Source organism: Oncorhynchus gorbuscha, linkage group LG04 (assembly GCF_021184085.1).
Source record: "Oncorhynchus gorbuscha isolate QuinsamMale2020 ecotype Even-year linkage group LG04, OgorEven_v1.0, whole genome shotgun sequence".
NCBI classification, from domain to species: Eukaryota; Metazoa; Chordata; class Actinopteri; order Salmoniformes; family Salmonidae; genus Oncorhynchus; species Oncorhynchus gorbuscha.
In genome coordinates, this window is record NC_060176.1 from 46,244,081 (window position 1) to 46,264,356 (window position 20,276).

The following is a 20,276-nucleotide window of genomic DNA, read 5'->3' on the forward strand; positions in this document are numbered from 1 at the left end:
GAAAATGTGAGCTATTGGAAATGGTTAGGTAAAGAGCCTATAATAAATTACACCATTGAAATACACCCACCATTCACTACAGGAGTCCTTATCTGCTATAGAAGAAACCGACCAGTCATTTTATTCGTCGGCTAAATACTTCTCTATTGTCTACATTTGCACAATCATTAATTACTTTAAGTATGCTGGTCTTGCTGAACAAGTTGTCCAGTCCATGGACGTTTCAAGTTACCACACACTATTGAAGAACATCTATGATATTCGCGTATGCGCGCTCTTGGCTGCGCTCCCGTTGGCGCACGTCGATTGTGTGAGAGGAGAGAGAGAGAGAGCACCTCTCTGAGCCAAGAGTATAGGGTATAGGGTACGGAGTACAGAGTACAGCGCTGGAGACGAGGACGCTGTTCCCCATGTCTTTTTGCTGCGGTGGAGAAGAGCCACACACCAAGGACCATCTCAATTTCACACGGAGTGGAGTCAACTTAAATACATATTCATCGTATTATCCAAATTCAATTTTTAATAACTTCGACAATTCTCAATTTTCTGTGTGTGAGCTGCGCCTTCAGTGATCATTCCATTGTTTTACCATTCTAATTTAGCTGTGCCAAATGAATCAGAAGAATGGCAATGATGAAGAAAGTTTAAATTGAAAGACATCAACACACACCAAGATTATCTCTAACCATTTACTCAATCAGGTGTTAGTGGTTGAGTGTACATGTCATAGGTATTGCATGGACCAACATTATTTTTGTCACAAAAAAATTGTTAAAAAATGGATCCCTTGTTCACCACGACTGATTTGCCATTGCTAAGCAATTGGACCAACGCTTCAGGGCTCAATGGAACTGATCTAGACGGAAACCAGTTTGTGCAACCAGTTTGGAGAATTGTTCTATGGGCTTTCGCCTACAGTTGCATGGTTACTGTGTCTCTGGTGGGGAACGTCGTAGTAATATGGATCATTATGGCGCATAAACGAATGAGAACTGTGACCAACTATTTTCTGTTGAACCTGGCGTTTGCAGAGGCGTCTATGTCAGCCTTCAACACCGTTATCAACTTCGTCTATTCCGTCCACAATGAGTGGTACTTCGGGCTGATGTACTGTCGCTTTCACAACTTCTTCCCCGTCGCTGCTGTCTTCGCTAGTATCTACTCTATGACTGCGATAGCGGTGGACAGGTGAGTTCAGTTTTGGGTGGAAGTTTCAATGGATATAGGCTAGAATGTTTGTCTGTGGTCACAATAAGCAAACAGAACAATAATGCAATTGGATCCTGTCACAAATGTATTTGTAATAAATGAATGAAATTAAATTAAAATTCAATCACATTTATTTATAGTCATTTTACCATCAGCAGATGTCACAGAGTGCTTATACAGAAACCCAACCTAAACCCCCAGAGAGCAAGCAATGCAGATGTATGGCCACAGTGGCAAGGGAAAACTCACTAGAAAGGCAGGAACCTAGGAAGAAACCTAGAGAGGAACCAGACTTTGAGGGGTGGCCAGTCCTCTTCTGGCTGTGTCCGTGTAGATTTTAAGTGTACAGGTTCAAAGCGGCAATCAGCAAATGATAGATCCATTTTTTCCTTATATATACCCATTGATTCTTGAAGAATATCGCTTACTGTCGCTTACTGTCAAAATATATGTTTGTTTAACTTCGTTGTTTGTAAACAATGTAGTTGTAAACAAACATTGTATAGCCTCAAAACATTGTTAAAACTTTACCCTAATGTTGATATCGTCAATGGTCAGTCCTTGAATCCATAGGTCTGTCTATGAATTTAAGAGTGGTTACATTCCTCCAGCCCTATCCCTCAGCTGTTCACCAAAACACTGGCTGGGCGCCCAATTTGTTGTTCTTTGAACTGCAGATTGCCCATTTAAGATAAGAACATTTCTACCAAGGCTACATAGACATGTTATATAGCCAATGCATTCATTCAACTTAATTGGTTCTGGGGTGATGCTGCTGTTGCTGCTCCACCATCAAACCAATCAATCAATAACGTGTGTGTGTGTGTGTGTGTGTGTGTGTGTGTGTGTGTGTGTGTGTGTGTGTGTGTGTGTGTGTGTGTGTGTGTGTGTGTGTGTGTGTGTGTGTGTGTGTGTGTGTGTGTGTGTGTGTGTGTGTGTGTGTGTGTGTGTGTGTGTGTGTGTGTGTGTGTGTGTGTGTGCGTGCGTGCGTGCGTGCGTGTGTGTGACCTCACTCTTGTGTTTATATCCAGGCTGTTGTTTTAAGCAGACTCACCCCCACAATGCTATTCTTATTAACCTCTGTTTCTGTTAGTGAGATAAAGCCATTCTCATGTGAAAGCTGCTGTCTGATTTCTCCTCTTACCCCCTGACTTGGTATTCCAGAGGTAATATCCTGTAATGCATGCATAGCTCTGCTTTTCTCCCAGCAGAGTCTCCATGTACTTGACCTTTGCATTGTTTTGAAATGTAATTACCCTTGAGATGACCTGGAGTAGGGAGAGCAGGGAGAGCAGGGAGAGCAGGGAGAACAGGCATCATGTGAGGCGCTAAAAGACATACTTCAAACAACACATACTGATCTGATTCAACCCCATACTTATCAACGGGTTAAGCTTCTAGTCATCTCTCCATTCACCATTATCTAACCACTCTTATAAACCTGCCTAATGAATCCTGTCTCCTCATGATTGTGTACGCAAGATGTAATTGGTAAGGTCTATCATTTTTATTCTACATTTCCAGTAAACAGAGGGAGCAAAATAATCATGGCGCAGAGACTCTAATGTGTAACATATGGAGGAAAAACACCACAATCAACAGATAGATCAAATGATATATATAGATCAAATGATGCGTCTTTCCATGTATTCGCCTTGTATGGGAAATGTCTCTCTAATGCCCCATAGAAAAGCAGTAGAGTGTGCTACGTGCCAGGTGATTGTGGTGAGCGTCTCCACTTAATTCCCTCTCTCATAGTTCCAGCATCTGCTGCTTTGAGGCATCACCTCCATGTCACTCCCATGCTATGCTGTACACATATTCACAGCAAGGCAGATGCAAAACCAAGCCTGTAGTGACTCTGTCACCCCCCCCTCCTCGTGTCAATGTATTTGTGTGTGTTTGTGTGTGTGCGTGTGGGGTGACGCTATGTGTATGTGTGTGTGTGTATGTGTGGTATGTGTGTGTGTGTGTGTGTGTGTGTGAGAGAGACAGAGCGATAAAGAGAGAGAGCATGCATGTGTGTGACACTGTGTGTATGCATGTGTGTGTGTACTTGGCAGCGTTGTGCTGCTGCAGTGCAGAGCATCTTAATGCAGCCATGCCGTTCTCTCCCAGCTGTGGCAGCAAAACTACTGTGTCTGTTTTTGTTCATTCAATTTTCTCTAATTTCCTCCTGACTCTCAGGGGATGTCACAGTGATTCAGCCAATCTCTGTATATTTCTCTCCTATCTTCATCTGATTGATTTTTATAAAAAAGCAGAACAAAATTCTGTATTTAGTTGTGAAGGAATAAAAGAGAGAGTTAGAGGGCTGTGAAGAAAGAGATGTATGGAGTATGCGGGAAATGAACCCCCACTGTTGGGGGTCAAACGTATTTAGTCTGGGGTCAACACGGCAGCGCTATATCCAGACCAGACTCTAGCACACCGTCTATTCACTTTGGATTTATTTGCACTGTGTCATGTTAGGCCATCATACCCCGTCTCCCACCTTTCACCTATAAGAGAACTGCACACACACAGTCACACACGCCAATACAGAGTTGATAAATAAAGCCTATATTTACTGTAGGTCTACAGCTGATCTGTCCAGAGACACACTCACATAACACACGTGCGCACACACACACACACATACACTTGAAGTTGGAAGTTTACATACACCTTAGCCAAATACATTTAAACTGTTTTTCACAATTCCTGACATTTAATCCTAGTAAATGTTCCCTGTCTTAGGTCAGTTAGGATCACCACTATATTTAAAAAATGTGAAATGTCAGAATAATAGTAGAGAGAATTATTTATTTCAGCTTTTATTTCTTTCATCACATTCCCAGTGGGTCAGACGTTTACATACACTCAATTAGTATTTGGTAGCATTGCCTTTATATTGTTTAATTTGGGTCAAACGTTTCAGGTAGCCTTCCACAAGCTTCCCACAATAAGTTGGGTGAATTTTGGCCCATTCCTCCTGGCAGAGCTGGTGTAACTGAGTCAGGTTTGTAGGTCTCCTTGCTCGCACGCACTTTTTCAGTTCTACCCACAAATGTTCTATAAGAAAGCTAGCATCCCGGAGTCGCCTCTTCACTGTTGACATTGAGACGGGTGTTTTGCAGGTACTATTTAATAAAGCTGCCAGTTGGGGACTTGTAAGGCATCTGTTTCTCAAACTAGACACTCAAATGTAATTGTCCTCTTGCTCAGTTGTGCACCGGGGCCTCCCACTCCTCTTTCTATTCTGGTTAGAGCCAATTTGTGCTGTTCTGTGAAGGGAGTAGTACACAGCATTGTACGAGATCTTCAGTTTCTTGGCAATTTCTCGTATGGAATAGCCTTCATTTCTCAGAACAACAATAGACTGACGAGTTTCAGAAAGAAAAAAAAATCTAACTATTTTGAGCCTGTAATTGAACCAACAAATGCTGATGCTCCAGATACTCAACTAGTCTAGAGAAGGCCAGTATTATTTCTTCTTTAATCAGAACACCAATTTTCAGCTGGGCAAACATAATTGAAAAAGTGTTTTGTAATGATCAATTAGCCTTTTAAAATGATCAACTTGGATTAGCTAACACAATCTGCCATTGGACACAGGAGTGATGGTTGCTGATAATGGGCCTCTGTACGCCTATGTAAATATTCCATTAAAAAAACTGCAGTTTCCAGCTAAAATAGTCATTTACAACATTAACAATGTCTACACTGTATTTCTGATCAATTTTATGTTATTTTAATGGACAAAAAATGTGCCTTTCTTTCAAAACAAGGACATTTCTAAGTGACCCCAAACTTTTGAACGGTAGTGTATGTGTATTGGATTATAATAATTAAGGATATATTGCTTCAAATCTCTGTCTTCAGTGGTTTAGGTTGTGGGTTGTGGACTGTGGGATGTGGGCTGTGGGTAGCATTAGATTTAGGTTGTCTATGGCTGGTGTCCAGCGGGAAGTGCTGACTGCTGGAGCAATGAACGCAGGGTAGGGCACACAAACAAACGCACACACACACAATGCTTGGCAACGTTGGACTGCTGCATATACAGTGCCTTGCGAAGGTATTCGGCCCCCTTGAACTTTGCGACCTTTTGCCACATTTCAGGCTTCAAACATAAAGATATAAAACTGTATTTTTTTGTGAAGAATCAACAACAAGTGAGACACAATCATGAAGTGGAACGACATTTATTGGATATTTCAAACTTTTTTAACAAATCAAAAACTGAAAAATTGGGCGTGCAAAATTATTCAGCCCCTTTACTTTCAGTGCAGCAAACTCTCTCCAGAAGTTCAGTGAGGATCTCGGAATTATCCAATGTTGACCTAAATGACTAATGATGATAAATACAATCCACCTGTGTGTAATCAAGTCTCCGTATAAATGCACCTGCACTGTGATAGTCTCAGAGGTCCGTTAAATACGCGCAGAGAGCATCATGAAGAACAAGGAACACACCAGGCAGGTCCGAGATACTGTTGTGAAGAAGTTTAAAGCCGGATTTGGATACAAAAAGATTTCCCAAGCTTTAAACATCCCAAGGAGCACTGTGCAAGCGATAATATTGAAATGGAAGGAGTATCAGACCACTACAAATCTACCAAGACCTGGCCGTCCCTCTAAACTTTCAGCTCATACAAGGAGAAGACTGATCAGAGATGCAGCTAAGAGGCCCATGATCACTCTGGATGAACTGCAGAGATCTACAGCTGAGGTGGGAGACTCTGTCCATAGGACAACAATTAGGCGTATATTGCACAAATCTGGCCTTTATGGAAGAGTGGCAAGAAGAAAGCCATTTCTTAAAGATATCCATAAAAAGTGTCGTTTAAAGTTTGCCACAAGCCACCTGGGAGACACACCAAACATGTGGAAGAAAGTGCTCTGGTCAGATGAAACCAAAATTGAACTTTTTGGCAACAATGCAAAACGTTATGTTTGGCGTAAAATCAACACAGCTCATCACAGCATCATGGTTTGGGCCTGCTTTTCTTCAGCAGGGACAGAGAAGATGGTTAAAATTGATGGAAAGATGGATGGAGCCAAATACAGGACCATTCTGGAAGAAAACCTGATGGAGTCTGCAAAAGACCTGAGACTGGGACGGAGATTTGTCTTCCAACAAGACAATGATCCAAAACATAAAGCAAAATCTACAATGGAATGGTTAAAAAATAAACATATCCAGGTGTTAGAATGGCCAAGTCAAAGTCCAGACCTGAATCGAATCGAGAATCTGTGGAACTGAAAACTGCTGTTCACAAATGCTCTCCATCCAACCTCACTGAGCTCGAGCTGTTTTGCAAGGAGGAATGGGAAAAATTTTCAGTCTCTCGATGTGCAAAACTGATAGAGACATACCCCAAGCGACTTACAGCTGTAATCGCAGCAAAAGGTGGCGCTACAAAGTATTAACTTAAGGGGGCTGAATAATTTTGCACGCCCAATTTTTCAGTTTTTGATTTGTTAAAAAAGTTTGAAATATCCAATAAATGTCGTTCCACTTCATGATTGTGTCCCACTTGTTGTTGATTCTTCACAAAAAAATACAGTTTTATATATTTATGTTTGAAGCCTGAAATGTGGCAAAAGGTCGCAAAGTTCAAGGGGGCCGAATACTTTCGCAAGGCACTATATATATATATATATGTCTCTGGCAGGAATATAAATCTTCTCTATCAATCAGCATTACCTCTCTCACCCGTCAGACCTGGGTACAAATACTATTTGAAATAATTTCAATGACTTTATCTATGCTTAATTGACCATGCCGCTTAATTGACCACTGTATAGTCCCAATACTGTAAACCCCACCTATTTGGAACCCCAGACAGGCAACAACAAACACTCAACGTATTTCAAACACTCAAGATTTCAAATAGTATTTCAAGCCAGGTCTGCCACCGGGCTCATTTCCTCCCAACTGTTGATGGGGATTTTATGTAATCTTCAGCAAAACAACAGTACCCCCCTGAGAGTACAATGAGCTGGGAAATAGATTCCTGATCAAATTTCAGCCTTCAAACCAAAACAATTCAAAACAGAAAAAACACTGCACGAGAGCGTCTGCTAAATGACTTAAATGTAAATGTAAATGGAAGGTTAAATATTGTGTTGGCACCTTAAAGACTTATAGAGCGAGAGAGCAGCCGGACAGAGCATCTGCCTGTTGTCTTTATTGGATTATTCCTTATGTATTAAGTGGCTTTGGTGGTTTAGATGTCATTGCTGGATCATTAGACCTGTGCCTCTCTCATTCATTTATACCAGGGACAGGCAACTGTCATGGGGGTGTGGGCCACAAAATCTGAACTCATTATGAGGGGCCACTGTTGCAATTCTATACATTTTGCCACAGGGTGGAGAGACATGTTTGCAGTCTTTCATATTATATCTGAGTGAGAGTGACTAACAAAATCAATTGGGGGCCCCTGGGCGGTAATTCGAAAATTATTACTATGAGTTTAGATAGCTGGCTTGACTAATTTACCAACCTAAAAAATGTTAGCTGACATGGGCTAATTGAGTGACTATCAGCGACTGACATGACAAAAGAAAAACTGCTTATGCAAAACCAAATTTTGAAATTGCACCTTGTGTATTCAACTATTCTAACTCGCAACAGTAAAATGAGACTCCGACTGAGTTTTTTTTGGGGGGGGTTTAAGAGGGGCCGCGGGCCCCAGTTTGCCGTACCTGATTTATACCATCTTCCAGTGGGGTCTGCTATTGCCCAGAGACATTCGCAACAAAGCCAGGTTGAAAACCGAGAAAGTAAGTGAGGTGTAAAACAGGTTTGAAAGAAAGTGAGACAAAGAGGGATGCCGCCGACACTCCGGGCAAACAGTAGATCCAGAAAACAGACTGAATTTCTAGTTTTAAAAAATGACAAAAGGATTCCCAAAACCGTGATTCCATGCTGTTGTTGTAAGTTTATACAAAATAAAGAGAAATACAGGGGTTGTGTGTTTGCTGTGTGTTCATGTGAACATACAGTATGTAAATCTATGCATTTGTATGCAGGTGGTGAACAGAAAAGAAGCTGGCATCAGTCACCAGCAGCTAACCCACACTAGCCCTGTAAGCCAGGCCTCTATATGCTTTTCAAAGAGTGTTGTCAGAAACACAGCTAAACTAAACCCATACCATGGAAAAGCAGCATTGTGAGTATCACTTGAAACAAGATAGGAGATTGCAAGAGCTGTGTGCTCATGGAAAGAGCCAGGTATAGCAGATTGTCAAGATGTGAAAGATAGTTGTGTTAGACTACAGAGAACGTTTGAAATTAAAGATTATTGGGAGAATGTCCAAATAGAAGACTAAATGGGGCTATTAGGTGTATTAAGATGTTGATTAAATCTGAAAGTTAAAGACATTGAACTCTCAAGTGCTGCTTGACACGATCCTGTCACAGTGTTAGATATCGTTAGGTCAGTAGTCTATTGATGGAATGGGACTTGCTTGGGGTTGCATGCCAAATTGCAACCTATGCCATATAGTGCACTACTTTTGAACAGTCACTGGTCCTATATAGGGAATAGGATGTAATTTGGGACTAGGACTAAAGGGTTATTCCACTAAATATGTGCCTTTGATATTTGAAGTAGAAATAAAAAGGTTGCGACCGGTTCAGGGAACAGAATCGAAAACGGGAAAATAACGAAATTATTTGAGGAACAGAACCCGAATTGAAAACGAAAGTGATCCATAGTGTTCTGGAACAGAACGTTATTTTAAAAGCATGGGAACTGGTTAATAACATTATTTTACGCTCAAGGCATTTTTTTCCAGTCCCACAAAAATCACAACAAAGCACCCATACAAGCCCTCACTGTGTCACTTAGAAACTTATTCCAGCGTCTGCCTGTTTGTGTGTGTAGACTGCCTGCCCCTCCCTTCTGAAGCATAGGATACTGTAGACTACTGACTATGTTACAAGCATAATTCAGAAATTAGGGAGAGACCTTTTACTGCAATGGGCTAAATCAGGATCACACAGAGTGTTTCTTGGTAGTCTTAAACTAATCTACTTTGAAACAAAAGTATACACCTCACACAGATGCTTATGGGCTTAAAAAAAGACGAAACCTGTACCATGTCAAATATATAATTGAAATGTATTGCATTTTGAGTTTGCATCCCAATATTACACTTTATATACATTAAAGAAAGCTCAAATATAACAAATAATATAACGTTGATTAATTATGAAATTATGAAACATATGAATAACATCCCATCCATGAAGCCACTAGGTCATTTGACTGCAGGAAAGGGCTACATAGAGAAGAATGGATTTACTTTTTTAAATGCTAGTTAAGGATAGGATTTCACATTGGATTTATTAACTACAAAAATGTAAGACGTTTTTAATTCTAGTGTTGCTCTGCACACACAAGCTTGTCATTTGCTCTGGTCCAACATTAAACCGACTCAGAAGTTCAAAGACATTAAAAGTTCCTCCATAGAAGCCGCTCCTCCGTATGTATAATTCTATGGGCCTAATTCAGATAATGCATGTCACAACAAAATGCCCCAGCACTTCAAGGTAAACTTCCTCCATCCTCTCTCGTTCTCTCTCACCCTCAAAATGTCAGATACATCTCACGCCCTACACTGACTGGCAGCACAGTGTTTGTTTTGTCTTTCATTATGATTAAACCATGCAGTTATCGACTTTCTTATACAGATTCAATCGCTTACCCGCTCCACAGCAAGCTGCTCTATCCGCACTGATTTGTGAAGTAAGTTCATTTCGAGCTAAATGTAAAAAATATATATATTTCAGAGGTTTAAAAAGGTATTGTTTGAACCACTTCCGAATGTTATTGTTTTGGTCGGAACAGTGGAACGGAATGAAAAAAATAATGGTTCTGTTCAGAATGAAACATGGAAAATAATTCAGTTCCAACCCCTGGAAGAAATTGTGGACAAATATTGAATTTTAAAAGCCTGTTATATTAAATTAAGTGCCCTTTAACATAGACCACATGGACAATTCTATCATTCTGATTATTCATATGAATAAAGTTTACATACACTTAGTTGGAGTCATTAAAACCTGTTTTTCAACCACTCCACAAATGTCTTGTTAACAAGCTATAGTTTTGTCAAGTCGGTTAGGACATCAACTTTGTGCGTGACACGAGTCATTTTTACAACAATTGTTTACAGACAGATTATTTCACTTATAATTCACTGTATCACAATTCCAGTGGGTCAGAAGTTTACATACACTAAGTTCACTGTGCCTTTAAACAGCTTGGAAAATTCCAGATAATTATGTCATGGCTTTAGTAGCCTCTGATAGGCTAATTGACATAAGTTGAGTCAATTGGAGGTGTTCCCGTGGATGTATTTCAAGGCATACCTTCAAACTCAGTGCCTCTGCTTGACCTCAGAAAAAAATGTAGACCTCCATAACGCCTGAAGGCACCACATTCATCTTTACAAGCAATAGTACGCAAGTATAAACACCATTGGACCACGCACCCGTCATACCGCTCAGGAAGGAGATACGTTGTCTCCTAGAGCTGAATGTACTTTGGTGCGAAAAGTGCCAATCAATCCCAGAACAATGGCAATGGACCTTGTGAAGATGCTGGAGGAAACAGGTACAAAGTATCTATATCCACAGCAAAGCGAGTCCTATATTGACATAACCTTAAAGGCCGCACAGCAAGGAAGAAGCCACTGCTCCAAAACCGCCATTAAAAAAAGCCAGACTGTACTGTTTGCCACTGCACATGGGGACAAAGATCGTACCTTTTGGAGAAATGTCCTCTGGTCTGATGAAACAAAAATGGAACTGTTTGGCCATAATGACCATCGTTATGTTTGGAGGAAAAATGGAGAGGTTTGCAAGCCATCCCAACCGTGAAGCATGGAGGTGGCAGCATCATGTTGTGGGGCTGCTTTGCTGCAGGAGGGACTGGTGCACTTCACAAAATATATGGCATATTGAGGAAGGCAAATTATGTGGATATATTGAAGTAACATCTCAAGACATCAGTCAGGAAGTTAAAGCTTGATCGCAAATGGGTCTTCCAAATGGACAATGACCCCAAGCATACTTCCAAAGTTGTGGCAAAATGGCTTAAGGACAACAAAGTCAAGGTATTGGAGTGGCCGTCACAAAGCCCTAACCTAAATCCTATAGAAAATGTGTGGGCAGAACTGAAAAAGCATGTGCGAGCAAGGAGGCCTACAAACCTGACTCAGTTACACCAGCTCTGTCATGAGGAATGGGCCAAAATTCACCCAACTTTTGTGGGAAGCTTGTGGAAGTCTACCTGAAACGTTTGACCCAAGTTAAACAATTTAAAGGCAATGCTACCAAATAGCAATTGAGTGAATGTAAACCTCTGACCCACTGGGAATGTGATGCAAGAAATAAAAGCTGAAAATAAATAATTCTCTCTACTATTATTCTGACATTTCACATTCTTAAAATAAAATGGTGATCTTAACTGACCTAAGACAGGGAACATTTACTAGGATTAAATGTCAGGAATTGTGAAACTGAGTTTAAATGTATTTGGCTTAGGTGCATGTAAAGTTCTGACTTCAACTGTATTACAGTATATAATGTATTATTTGACATTAGTGTTACAATAGTACTCATAGGAATGGGTCATTGTTTACAAGTTGCAAGCTATCCCCTAAAGCCATCCCGAAGACCACATATTTTCCATCTTCTGAGTCTGGCAGCATAACACATTTCAATGGAAAAATACATTCAAAGTGCTCAAAAAACTCTTGCTACATTGAAGGTTCCTCAAATAACCCCTTAATTAACCAACGTTTCAAATATAAACCCATTGACTGCAATGGTTCCTTGTCGAACTCCAGTGTTTCTTGAGAATCTCCAGGGTTCCTCGAGTCACCCTTAATTCTAAGAAGATGAGGATAAGCTTTTACTCTTTCAAAGGCATACAGTCTATTACTCAAACTAAATCGAGACAGGGGAGGATTGCAACATGCACATTGATATAGACCCTGATGCTCAGAGGGGAAGAATAAAACATTTGTTTTAGTTTGATCAATTTGTGTGTGTGTGTGTGTGTGTGTGTGTGTGTGTGTGTGTGTGTGTGTGTGTGTGTGTGTGTGTGTAGAGGTGGAAAAAATACTAAATTGTCATAATTGAGTAATAGTAAAGATACCTTAATCTAAAATGACTCAAGTAAAAGTTCAAGTAACCCAGTAAAATAGTACTAGGGTAAAAGTCTAAAAGTACAGTGGTGGAAAAAGTATTCAATTGTCATACTTGAGTAAAAGTACAAATTAAAACTATACATCAAATTGCTGTCACAGGATTCTTCTGTTGAAGGAGAGGCGGACCAAAACGCAGCGTGGTTATTTAGATACATATTTAATAAAGATGAAAATAGAACAATATACAAAAACAAGAACCATGCAACACCAACCACAGCCCTATCTGGTGTAACAAACACAAAGACAGGAACAATCACCCACACACCCCAACACCAAACAGGCTACCTAAATATGGTTCCCAATCAGAGACAATGACTAACGCCTGCCTCTGATTGAGAACCATATCAGGCCAAACACAGAAACAGACAAACTAGACACACAACATAGAATGCCCACTCAGATCACACCCTGACCAAACAAAACATAGAAACATACAAAGCAAACTATGGTCAGGGTGTGACAATTGCTAATATTTAACAAGCCAGATGGCACAATTTCCTTTTTTATAACTTTTTTTGACAGCCAGGGGCAACTCCAGCACAGACATCATTTACAAAGGAAGCATTTATGTTTATTCAGTCCACCAGATCAGAGGCAGTAGGGATGACCAGGGGCGTTCTCTTGATAAGTGTGTGAAATGGACCTTTTTCCTGTACTGCTAAAGCATTAAAATTTTAACTTGTACTTTTGGGTGTCAGGGAAATTGTATGGAGTAAAAAGTACATAATTTTCTTTAGAAATCTAGTGAAGTGAAGGTAAAAGATTTCAAAAATATAAATAGTAATGTAAAGTACAGATACCACAAAGAAAATGCTTAAATAGTACTTTAAGGTATTTTTAAAGAAGTACTTTACACCACTGTGTGTGTATATGTGTGTAGATCTTCACCTTGTATCTTCCTGAACATGTGTTTGACCCTCCTTTCTCTCCTCTTTTCCTAGGTACATGGCCATCATCCACCCCTTGCAGCAGCGTATGTCGTCCACAGAGACCAAAGTGATCGTGGGAGTGATCTGGGTACTGGCTCTGCTCCTGGCCTTCCCTCAGTACCACTACTCAGTGACAGAAGAGCTGCCTGGACGAATCATCTGCTACATCGAGTGGCCCGAATACTCTGGCTTCGACTACAGAATTATGTGAGTTTCCTTTATAAATGTGTGTATGTGTGAGAGAGAGAAAAAGAGAGAGAGAGAGAGAGAGAGAGAGAGAGAGAGAGAGAGAGAGAGAGAGAGAGAGAGAGAGAGAGAGAGAGAGAGAGAGAGAGAGAGAGAGTGTTTGTGTGCGTGTGCGTGGGCATTTCCACTAATCACTAAACTAAACACTCCTGATTACTTTGAATGGAGAACAAATGCATGAGGGTCGTTGGTATACACTAGCCAGTAAATAAAAGCAGCATGGAACAAAAATGCTTTGTTTCTTTTCTGTTTCTCGATGAAAGAACAAAAAAACACCAAAAGCTTTTTATCAAGTACACCTGTGCAGGGAAAATATCACTTCAGATGTAAACAGTAGAAGACATGACTATACAGTTTACTCTTCTCTCACTATTTATTAAAGCCGATGTAACGTTTACCATTCCCGCACTGCTTATTAAAGCAGCAGTTTGACTCTGTTTTAAATACAGTGCTAATGATGACTGTTATCAAACGCAGCGGAGAGTTAAGGCCCCCCTGTGTCGACTTCTTCATGTCTTCAGCAGAGCATATAAAAGATAGGCCAAGACATTCTGCTGTTTACTATTCTGTTGCCTAACAGATCAAATATTTTATTTGCCTTCACTATCGATTCCAAATTCCTCAAATTGTGTCTCCACTCAAGAGCAGCTTGGGTTAAACATAAAAAGCCCAATTCCATTATCTTCTAGCTGTCCAAACACAGGGCAGATTTCATATTATCCTCTTAGCTCCATCCATCGAAAGCAATAAACAAACTGAAAGGACTGAGAGAACATCCCAAATGGCACCCTTTTCCCTTTATAGTCCACTACCTTTGACTAAGGCCCATATAGCTCTGGTCGAAAGTCGTGCACCATAAAGGGAATGAGGGTGCCATTTGAGATGCAGACTCGACTGAGAGTGCATGCAGACTACATACCCTGTGTCTAACCTTAACAAAACATTGTTGGAAGGGAACAGAATATTATTTGTTGGTGTGATTGCGAAGCCAGTAGACACATTCTGAGCTGCAGTATCAGGTGAATATGGGTAGCCAGATATTGAACAGATTATTATTTGTATTGTAGGGGGCTTTGGCAGTTTAGATGTTATTGCTGAATCATTGGATCTGAGCCTCTCGCATTCATTCTTCCATTTGCCCCGCTCTCAACTCTCATCGCTCTCAACTCTCATCTTTCACACTGTTTTGCTGTGCTTCACAGTTGAACATGAAGCAGGAAAGTGACACCATTCGACACGTGTCTGACTGAGTGATATTCTGCCCAACCTTTCCTCTACATTGCTTCCTTCCTTACGTTACCAAAATAGAACGAAAAGATTACGGTTGTCATACCCCGATTCAGAGGGTTGGGTTCAATGAGGAAGACACATTTCGGTTGAATGCGTTCAGTTGTACTCACTCGGTATCCCCTTTCCCTTTTTCAATGGACAATACAATTATAGGCATGAAGTGCTTTATATATATATAAGGAGTTCATGTTAGCACTTCACACCTATAATATTAGCACTTCACACCTATAATTGTATGCTGTATTTGATTTGCACTGTGGGGAATAGAATAGCAAGTCTGTCACCGGGACCGCTTCCCAACGCTCTCCTTGGTTCTCTTCACCCCATAATGTACGGCAAACTAAAAGCTGTGAAGCAGTGGAGTCTCCTCAGAATAGGAAGGGGAGGCCCATCCTACTCAGTGAATTTCATACAAATGAAAATAGTGAAATATTAAAAGTTATCCTTATTAGATAAAACTATGCTAAATATATTTACATCACCATATCATTGATTAAAACACACTGTTTTGCAATGAAGGTCTACAGCAGCCTCAACAGCACTCTATAGCGTAGCACCATGGTGTAGCCTGAGGACAGCTAGTTTCCGTCCTCCTCTGGGTACGTTGACTTCAATAGAAAAATTAGGAGACTTATGGTTCTCACCCCCTTCCATAGACTTACACAGAAATTATGTCAACTTTCCAAGTGCTTGCAGTATTTACTGACATTTTGTCAATCAAATCAGATGATCAGAGAATGAATCTAGTACTGAAAGCATAAGCTACAGCTAGCTAGCACGGCAGTGCATAACATGTGGTGAGTAAGTGACTCAGGGAGAGAGAGGCAATAGTTTTGAACAATTACATTTCTTTAAACATGAAGGAGAAGCAAGAGAGAGAGCGAGGGAAAGAGAGAGACAGAGATATTTCGTAGCATTTATTTTTTCACTTTCAGTTTCACTAAGCTAGCGTATGCAAATTGCTAGTTTAGCCTACTCAAACACCCGGCTCAAACAGAGAGGGTTGCTATGTCAGCGAGCTGGCTATGCCTATCCAACACTGGAACTCTTCCAAGTCAAGGTAAGCTTTTGGTTTTATTAATTTATTGCCACCGGGTCCCGCCGGGTATAACTGCTAAACTGCTTGCTGACTGTACTGCGTGATTGTAGCGGGTTTACTAATGCATTAGTTCTAGTAGTTATGTTGACAATGACGTTATATGGTAATATGCTAATATGGTGACAATTATATAGGCTGTGTGTAGCAGTTAGTGGTTATGAAATGAAGGTTTGGCTTGGAACGTTTTTTTTTGCCTGGTCACAGACAGATGATGTGTTGTGCACTGAAATCCACAAGCGAAGGGGAAAAGTTAGAGGAGGAGAGCGAGTAGATGCGAGAAGGAATTATACAATGAGCAAAATTATCATGCTGTTTGCATGTGGCTGCTATTAAAGTGAACTGTGTTTGCATGTGATAAGAGGTGTGTTAATTCCGCCGATTCTGTTTAAAAACATTTCTAAAACGTAAGCAAACGGAATAAAACGGGGATAAACATGCCTGAATTTGTCCAATGGAACGTCTTGTTTTCAACTGTTGGACTAATAATTAAAGCCTAGATCAGCTAGATGCAGGCAAGAGTGTGCAAGGCGGTATTGAATGTGTCACTGTCTGTCACCTTGATTACTAAAAACGTTATTTCGACCTGTGCATCTACGTTGTACACGTTCATTCATAGGCTAGGTTGTAGCAACTCAGGATGGGTATAGGGAACATTTGAGTATCATGTACTAGCCTAAACCCATCGATGTAACATTGAGCTGGGTGAATGGAATATGAATGACAGTGATCCAATATAATGTAATAGAAATAATGCCATGCTCATAACAAAAATGAATCTTCCTCCCTAATTGTAAACGTCACCGACCGCCACTGCTGTGAAAATGTATTACTGTGTGTGTGTGTGTGTGTGTGTGTGTGTGTGTGTGTGTGTGTGTGTGTGTGTGTGTGTGTGTGTGTGTGTGTGTGTGTGTGTGTGTGTGTGTGTGTGTGTGTGTGTGTGTGTGTGTGTGTGTGTGTGTGTGTGTGTGTGTGTGTGTGTGTGTGTGTGTAAAAGCCATGAAGGTGTATGGCAGCTTCAGCTGAAGGTTGAAATCCTCTGATGGCCACACTGTAGAGAGTGCGAGAGAGAGAGAGTGACAAAGAGAGAGACCTGAGACCTGGAGATTCAATGAATGATTCTAGCACGCGTAAGGCACATTTACTCTTAACAGTGGGAAAGTGCTCCCCACCCATGTGGCCCTTAATGTATTTGTTTGACTGCAGTCGTTACCTTCCGACATCCAGTGAGCTGATAAACGCACAGCCTCCAGCTCTGATCTGATCAACAGCAGCCCCTCTGCTCTCAGCACATCAACACCACAGCATTTTAGGGTTGCTCTCTTTGTCTCCAAATGCCATTGTCATTCAGTCTGGCTGTCCAGGCTCCCACCCTTCCACATTGTGACCATTTGTCATAAATAGCACGATGGCAATTAGAATGTTCATGTAGGAATCGCTGTGGCACTTATTACTTTTTACAATGAAACTGTAATCACTGACACACGAGGGCTAAGTGAGCGGAGCTTTGGTGAGGTTGTAATTCAGCCAGCCCGTCCGCTGCTGTAATTGACACATTTGATTATGGCTGACCCTCCAGTCCAAGCAATGTGTGGGATGGTGTGAGTGTGTGGTTGTGTGTGTGTGCTGCCCCTCTGCCACCGTCGCTATGGCCCCCTCTCAGTGAGCAGGAATTAGGGAGTAAGGCCACGGGGAGGGTATAAATAGCAATGTCACAAACTTACCGAAGATTCAGTTTCCAACAGTATGATCACACACTCAGACAAGTACGCTGGACCTTCACACACGCCTGTGTGCGGGTTTGAGCACAGCCGCATACACAGCTGTGCACAGACCTTTTCTATACACACACTAATATACAGAGCGATAGACACACAGCTACACCCCCTCCCACTCCCACACACACACACACACACACACACATACACAGATAGTTAGACACACAGTGATCCCCCCCCCACACACACAGGCACACATATTGAGAGAGAGAGAGAGAGAGAGAGAGAGAGAGAGAGAGAGAGAGAGAGAGAGAGAGAGAGAGAGAGAGAGAGAGAGAGAGAGAGAGAGAGAGAGAGAGAGAGAGAGAGAGAGAGAGAGAGAGAGGAAGAGATGGTGAGTAATAGAGAAAGAGAAAAAGACACACACAAAGTGACACAAACAGACCATCCTGAGCAAGCACACCCCGTTCTCTCTGTTCCCCCCCGTCCCCTAAATTGGGTACCTAAAGAGCTTGTCTTTGACCTATGCCAGTAAACCAGCAGCATTGTGCAGGGTGTCATGTTACCTCAGCCACTACATTCATCTCCCTCTGCAGACGCCCAGGCTTCATTCTCTTCTCCCAGCAATGTCCAAAGAACAGCAACAGCGGCCCACACATGGCGCAACAGAACACAGACAAACGTTGAGATCCAGTCTAGGGCTTGGCTGGACCGTCAGGCAGGAAGAGAAGACAGACAAATAATGAGCAGCAAGTACTGTACATGGTGAATATTTTCTGGATGGGCTATTGGACCTTGATGTGCCGTAACTGTAAACTGTAAAGTTGATGTATCATTCCTCCCAGTGTGACTTTATTTGGCAGGATGTTTATTGATTACTGTGCTGTGACAGTTAGGTGACAGACACTCACTTCTCTTGTCTGCTAGCCCAGCGAGCAGGAGGCAGGGGGCTTAAGGGAGAAGAGAGGATGGGGGAGAGAGAGGAGATGAGATGAGAGGAGGAGAGGAGAGGAGAAGATGGGAGAGGAGAGGCAAGATGCAGGCAGCCACCGGGCTCATTACGTATTCCGGGGAAGTTTGCTCAAGGCCGCACTGATTTTTGTAAATTGCCTTATACCCACAACAGGCTCTCCTGGAAGTACTGACAGTTCTTTAGACAGACAATAGTTTTTATAACCAAATTTGAATTTTTCTACAAACTTCCACCACCAAACTGTACGTGTGTGTGTGTGTGTGTGTGTGTGTGTGTGTGTGTGTGTGTGTGTGTGTGTGTGTGTGTGTGTGTGTGTGTGTGTGTGTGTGTGTGTGTGTGTGTGTGTGTGTGTGTGTGTGTGTGTGTGTGTGTGTGTGTGTGTATGCGCATGTGTGTTTAAGCATCTTCATTTGTAGGATATTAATTTGATCACCTTGTTGCAGGAGAACTTCTGAAGTTTCTAATTTCCACTTTGAAATCTCAGACTTAATTATCCCTTGTGAAATATGTATCAACCCCTACAATGATGTCCAATAATTACAATCCACATAATAATTCACATTTCCTGTGTCTGCAGGATTATTTGTCTTGCTGTAGCAAACTGGCTAAAAGATCTTACATCTGTACACTTCCAGGTAGAACCCAGGTAGAACCCTTTTGGGATCCATGTCGAAGGAGGCTGCTGAGGGGAGGACTGCTCATAATAAATGCTGGAATGGAGCAAATGGAATGGCTTCGAATACATGGAAACCATGTGTTTAAAACCATTCCATTTATTTCACTCCAACCATTACCACGAGTCCATCCTTCCCAATTAAGGTGCCATCAACCTCCTGTGTTCAACATTGAACCAAAAAGGCTTTTACCTGGAACCAAAATGGTTCTACTTGGAACCAAAAATGGTTCTTCAAAGTGTTGATCAATTGGGACAGCTGAAGAAACCTTTTAGGTTGTAAATAGCACCTTTTTTTCTAATAGTGTATGTGTGTAACTGTACGTGTTTGCCAGTTTGTGTGCATGCATTTGTGTGTCTTCCTCTGTGTATGTCTACGGCATGTCTGTGTGTCAATGCATGGGTCTGCCTGGCGAGTGTGTCTGCATGAGTGCGTCGACGACATATGATATCCTCAGCTGCTTGTGATGGGTGTTGCAAAATACTAAAATGCTGTCTGACTCACAGTCTCCAAGTGAAGTGACCCTGATAAGGACCTGCAAACAGTCAGATCCTCAGCCTGCCAAAACACAACACACTGACAAGCCCTGCTACTTTTTGAAACATTCCCCTGAAGAAAATAGTTATCCTAGTGACAACAACAACCCTGAAAACTGTCAGGGAAATTAAACACATGCTTTGCTGACAGAGTCACAGGGAGGTAAGAATGGAAAAGCTGGCCTGATATACACATTCTTTCTATGTGTCCGTATTTGGAAGTCCCTCAGATTGCGTCGCAAATGGCACCCTATTCCCTATGTAGTGCACCATATAGGGAATAGGGTGCGATTTGAGAATGGTTTCATGTTGAGAGAGAGGGATGAAAATATGGCACCGTTGTTATTGGTTTCTCTGTTACAAATACACTGAACAAAGATATAAACGCAACATG

The 20,276-nt window shown here is 41.5% G+C and overlaps 1 protein-coding gene across 3 annotated transcripts in view; it reads left to right on the forward strand.

The window, feature by feature from the left end:
• The first annotated feature begins 442 nt into the window (after positions 1 to 442).
• LOC124034150 (substance-P receptor-like) overlaps positions 443 to 20,276 on the forward strand; it is a 36,826-nt gene continuing 16,992 nt past the window's right edge. For 2 of the 3 annotated variants that reach the window (XM_046346927.1, XM_046346928.1), the window contains exons 1-2: positions 443 to 1,188; positions 13,362 to 13,556. In XM_046346927.1, the coding sequence (XP_046202883.1) occupies positions 779 to 1,188; positions 13,362 to 13,556 (605 nt within the window). In that variant the 5' untranslated portion in view covers positions 443 to 778. Of the gene's footprint in view, positions 1,189 to 13,361; positions 13,557 to 15,786; positions 15,946 to 20,276 lie in introns of those variants that run through there. The other variant, XM_046346930.1, reaches the window with a different exon arrangement.